Below are 5,449 nucleotides of genomic sequence, written 5' to 3'. Positions count from 1 at the left end.
CCGTGAGCATTTTTTTGGGCAATGTTGGCGCCCTGCGACATAGTGTAAGGAAAATAAGAATAAAAATTTAAATAAATCAGGATGCAATGTCTTTTAATGTCTAAAAAATGTGATATAATATAATTTAGTCAACTTCATATAAAATATGAAAGTTTTTAAATTTTGTTCTCTTTCAACTACTTTATTTAATTTCTTTTTATTTTATTATATTATTTTTTATTTTTAAATTATTAAACAATGCCCATGACCGCTTGCATGTCTGTTAGCCATTTTTAAAAATGGGTAGAGCTTGTTATTTTATCAATTAAGACAATATGAGCATGCCCACCCATGCTTAAATTTTTGCAGGCATGAGCAAAAACAATCGGACAACCCATTTTGTCATCGGCCAAATTTGCATTGGAGAGATAGGGGGACTTTTTTATGGAGTTTCCAAAAAAATGAAGTGTCAAAATTTTTGGGATTCATATATCACTTATAATTGGTCAGAAAAATATATCTAAACATAAAATTTAATAATTAAATAATTTTTTGATTAACCAAAGAGTAGCAAGTGGGCACTTTTTAGGACAAAATATGTAAATCCCTCAAGTTAAGTAGGGAGAGGGCTTAGCTAAAACGTATCTTACGTGTTATACGTATATTAAGTGTGAATCTCTTTATAGTTTATACATATCCTATATATTATGATATGATTACACAAAATAAGACCATGAAACTCAATTTACATAACTCAAACTTCATTTTAACTATTCAATTTTTTCACACCACAAGAAGGAAAATTATTATAGTTGAAACTTGAAAGATAAAAAGACCCCATGTCTTTGCGATGATGATACAACACAATTATGGAATGTACAGTCCTCAATGTTTTTTTCTTCTGAAATCTATACATTAGTCCGTTAGAATTTGCACAAACAAAGCCCAGATGCTCAACAACAGAGGGCTCTCGTTAATAACTTTTCGTGGGAAATGTGAACTGAGACATAAGCTACAACAAAGTCATGGAGGGGTCATTGGACCTCTCTTCCAAGACCAATGAGAATTGTTAAAAACTAATCTAAGAAAACAAAACAAAACAATATGTATGAAAGAAGCATACAAGCATATGTATGCTTCCAACAAGGTATCATGATGAACTAGTTAGTCAAAACTTGAAGAGCGACTCCATCGTCCCAGCAAATAGTCCTCCAATGAGACATTCTGCTCAGTGCTACTGATGGAAACTGCATCATCCTCCAAGTCCAGCAACGCAAGGTTCAGATGGGACTGGATATTATTAGTTGGAACTGGTTCCCCGTCAGCTCCATCGAGTTCTGGTGGTGCACTAACTTCTTGTCCTGCCCATGCTGTCACTTCTTGATCACCTTGTAGAAGTTTTAGAATCTGTAATGAAAAAACAAGACTAGTGTTTAAAAGGGCATAATAAATGACAGGGAAATGGGGTGTAGTAAAGTTGCACAGGCTAAAGACTCACCAAGCTGATTTGAGGTCGTGATCTAGGTGCTCGTCTAATGCAGAGAGTAGCAGCCAAAACCATCCTTTTAATCTGGCAATGGTCGTAATCACTGCCTAGGCTTGGATCAAGCAACTGGGAAAGCTTCCCATCTTTCAAAATTGGAGTTGCCTGGATATTGTATTACTCTTTGTTAATCACATTAACTTGCAAATATTAGGGGATACACCTCTCTTTAGGGAAGTTCAGTTCTTAAATTGATTCATGTTTCACTTATTTATGTACATAATTGTAACGATGGTAGATGCCCATTGCTGACTTTATACCACTGAAATAATAACTTACCCACATAACAAGGCTCTCCTGACCCTTTGGACAGTCATTGTTAATGGGTTTCCTATTTGAGAGAAGCTCAAGGAGTACAACACCAAAAGCATATACATCAATTTTGTCAGTCACTTTACCATGCATAAAGTATTCAGGGGCAAGGTATCTGCCAGAAGAAGAAAAAAACTGCTTAGAGCAAATTAAATGTAAAAAAGTGAACACGCCAAAGGAGGAACAAGGCAACTCACCCAAAAGTTCCGGCTACATCAGTACAAGTAATATGGGAAGAAGAAGAACTCCAACTAGCCAATCCAAAATCTGAGAGCTGAAGGCATAAACACATTGCTTACAAGATAAGGATAACCTAAATCAAGTGAAAGAAAATTGAAAAGATAACATCACATAACCAAGCAAGGGCAGAAAATCAATTACAGCACCTGCGGCTCAAAATCGGCTGAAAGAAGGATATTTGAAGATTTCACATCTCTATGAATCACAGCCTCTGCACAGCGGTTATGTAGATAGTCCAATGCCTCAGCTACACCGACAGCCACCCGGTATCTCTCTTGCCAACCAAACGCATAACAGTCCTTATTACCTTTGCCAGAAAGCACAGACAACAAAGATAAATCAGAGAAATAGAAAATGTAAAGATTTTTGTAATCTCTAGCTGGGAAGGGCAAATAAATATATACCTTGAAGGTTTTCTTCTAGGCTTCCCCTTGATAAAAAATTATAAACAAGTAGTAAATGGTTGCTCTCAAAACAAAAGCCAGATAGAGATATTATGTTCTTGTGATGCAAAGTTGTAATTATCTCAATTTCCTGAACAAACTCTTTTACCACATCTTCAGATGGCTTCAAAATTTTCACAGCCAATTCCTTGCCATCAGGCAGAAATCCTCTGTAAACATAACTACTACCACCTTTTCCAACCAAATTTTCTGAAAACACAATTCAGAAAACATTTCAGAATATTTCCCGAGTATGTGGCCATGATAAAAACATAGAAAACCAAAATTAGAGTGAAGAAAGCCAACCGGGTGAGAAGTTAGCAGTTGCAGATACAAGTTCCTGCAAACTATATATTCTGCATAAAGATGAGTACTTCTCTTGTAAGCCCAACAACTCTTCAGGAAGACTAGTCACTTCACCACAAATTGAAGGAAGAGGAAAAGTAGCATTAGATCCAAATGGAACAATAGCACCACTCTCCCCATCAAGGGTAGAATCATTATTCTTGTCATCATTAGTCTGTTTATGATCAGGATGGACTACAGCTGAAAAATTCCAGCTGGGCTGTCGCAATGCGGCTTGATAATCAAATGCACTCTTCCTCAAAGACTTGGGTGAATGTGAATGCTTTCTAGGGTGAAACATTCTGCGAATGATTGACCAACCAGACTTCAACTGGTTTGAATTACTCACCACAATCGAATAACTAGGAGGATCAGGATCACCAACATCATGTTTTTGAAATGGTACCAAAGCCAGTGAATTTTCCTTTACAAGATCGTCATCGGACAACCCACGCTCACAACTTTCATAATTCTTTGTACAAGCTACCAACAATTTCGGGGAACTTTTTTGGCCTTCATGTAATTTTTCTGCCATCACAATAATAACAGCCTTGTTATTCTCAAAAAATTTTGTTACCAAACATTCATAACTCAACAATATCAATTGCCTCCAAGGTATTGACACTTCAATTCGTGATTTAGGCTCAATCTAATTTCGTAAAACTAGAATTGGTAAAACATAATTGAGTGTCAATAGACTCACACTCTCACCCTAAAGATCCAATCATACAAAAAGTAAAACATGTAATGATGTTACTAAAAATAGAAATGGTTTAATGAAAACAATTGAAACCTTGATCACCCCAAGTTTTAGAAGCTTCTCTCCGAAAAACAGTTTTGCCATTATCAACAGCAAAAACAGAAACACACTTAGGCAATTTCTTTCCACAATACTTAGCAATGGACGAAGAAGAACGAATAGCATGATGCGTTTTCGAAGTTCCAACAATCACCGTTGAAACTCCAAACAATTTTGCCTCTTGTACTAGAACCTTCCGAGGCGAATCACCTCTACACAATTTAAACTTCAGATCAACCTAAACAACCAACAAAGTTAAAAAACACGTTACTGCGAATACAAAACTGAAAACGGAGTAACTGCTCGAAACGGAGAATTGAGGAAAATGTAACCGTCGGTAACGGAAAACGAACCTGCTGTAAATTACAGAAACCTTCGTAACCAGAGAGAACGGAATCGAAGCTTTTTACGAGAGAAAGGAGCGACGTCGTTCCTTCAGGAACGGTTTCCAAAATGTGAAGCGCAATGACAAGGTCGCCGGGAACGGCAACCTTAACCAGTGCCCACGTCAGCAGTTCCATACTCCGTTTGTCTAACTTCACTCCGACCAACACTTTCTTCCGGCCGCCGTTGCCGTCGTCGCCGATTAACTTCATGAGAGGAATCGCTTCGTTCGTATGTTCTCTCTCTGTGTTTGTTTATTGGGAAATGAGAGAGAGAAAGAGAATCGCGATGGCGTAAGTGTGTTTTGAGGGAAATAATGTTACAGTGCTTTTCGGGTGTTTTTTAATGCTTTATAATCATCAGCATGTGAATGAAGATTCATTCTTCACCATTGATGTGTGGGACCTGATCATGGTCTTTCACCATAAGGAAATAAATATGGGAAAAAATATATGTAAAGTTTACATGAACTTGATTTAGTGGTGTATGATGTGACTAGATCTTCAACATAACTGTGAGATGAATTGTTTTTTTCGTTTCTTTCTCACGTGTATTCTAGTATTGGAGACAATCATATTCGAGCCGGAAATATCCACAGATATGTGAGATTAACTCTCATTTTTTTCATCCACAAGACTCGAATCTGAGCATTGCTTAAGAGAAATCAAACATAACCACTTGAACCAACGCTCGTTGGTTGTGAGATCAATTGTTTGATTGTTATAAGCAATATTTGTTGAAAATGATAATCATATACTCAAAAGAGATTAGTTCTACGTATAAGATGATGAAATATCTTGTTACTACAAAAAAATGTATCATTTTTATATACAAGAGAATAAAATATATTCTGGTATAAGGAGATGAGTTATTTCCTACCGTCACTAAAATCATGACATGTGTCAGATTTAATCATTTTCTACAAAAAATACTATCCTGGTACGAAGAAGATAAGTTATCTCCTGGTACGAAGAGATATTTTATTCTCTTTATACAATGTTATATAATGTTAATATTATTCAATTTTCATATTTAGTGATTGATATACTAAATGTTTTATCTATATCTATACTTCTATACTATATATAAAGGGAAAACATGAAATAACTACCATGGTATAATTTCATTTTCCTATTTTACCCTTAAACTTTTTAATTTTTACAAAAAAACTATATAATCATATATAAATATGTAATCACCACAAACCTATTAACCACCTCTCTAGCATTATAATAAAACAAAATATTATAATATAAAATATCTCCAATAAAAAATTAAATATAAAGTATACTCAATACAAAAAAATATTTTAATTCTTCAAAATAAAATATATAAATTTTGAATTAATATTGTAAAAGTATGAATATGGGCTAGCAGGTACGAAGTGCCTATCACCACTAGTAT

At 35.2% G+C, this 5,449-nt stretch overlaps 1 protein-coding gene across 1 annotated transcript; it reads right to left on the bottom strand.

Moving 5' to 3' along the window:
* LOC109328508 (probable receptor-like serine/threonine-protein kinase At5g57670) lies at nucleotides 764–4,372 on the bottom strand. Its single transcript, XM_019562000.1, has 9 exons — nucleotides 4,015–4,372; nucleotides 3,656–3,899; nucleotides 2,824–3,390; nucleotides 2,479–2,727; nucleotides 2,221–2,381; nucleotides 2,032–2,108; nucleotides 1,802–1,949; nucleotides 1,478–1,627; nucleotides 764–1,386 (listed from the first exon to the last, which is right to left on the bottom strand). The coding sequence occupies exons 1-9, from the start codon at nucleotides 4,255–4,257 to the stop codon at nucleotides 1,144–1,146; spliced, it is 2,082 nt and encodes a 693-aa protein (XP_019417545.1). The 5' UTR covers nucleotides 4,258–4,372; the 3' UTR covers nucleotides 764–1,143.

This window comes from Lupinus angustifolius, chromosome LG15 (assembly GCF_001865875.1).
Source record: "Lupinus angustifolius cultivar Tanjil chromosome LG15, LupAngTanjil_v1.0, whole genome shotgun sequence".
NCBI lineage: Eukaryota > Viridiplantae > Streptophyta > Magnoliopsida > Fabales > Fabaceae > Lupinus > Lupinus angustifolius.
Note: the sequence above shows the minus strand (reverse complement) of the source record. Positions and strands in the feature narration are given on the sequence as shown.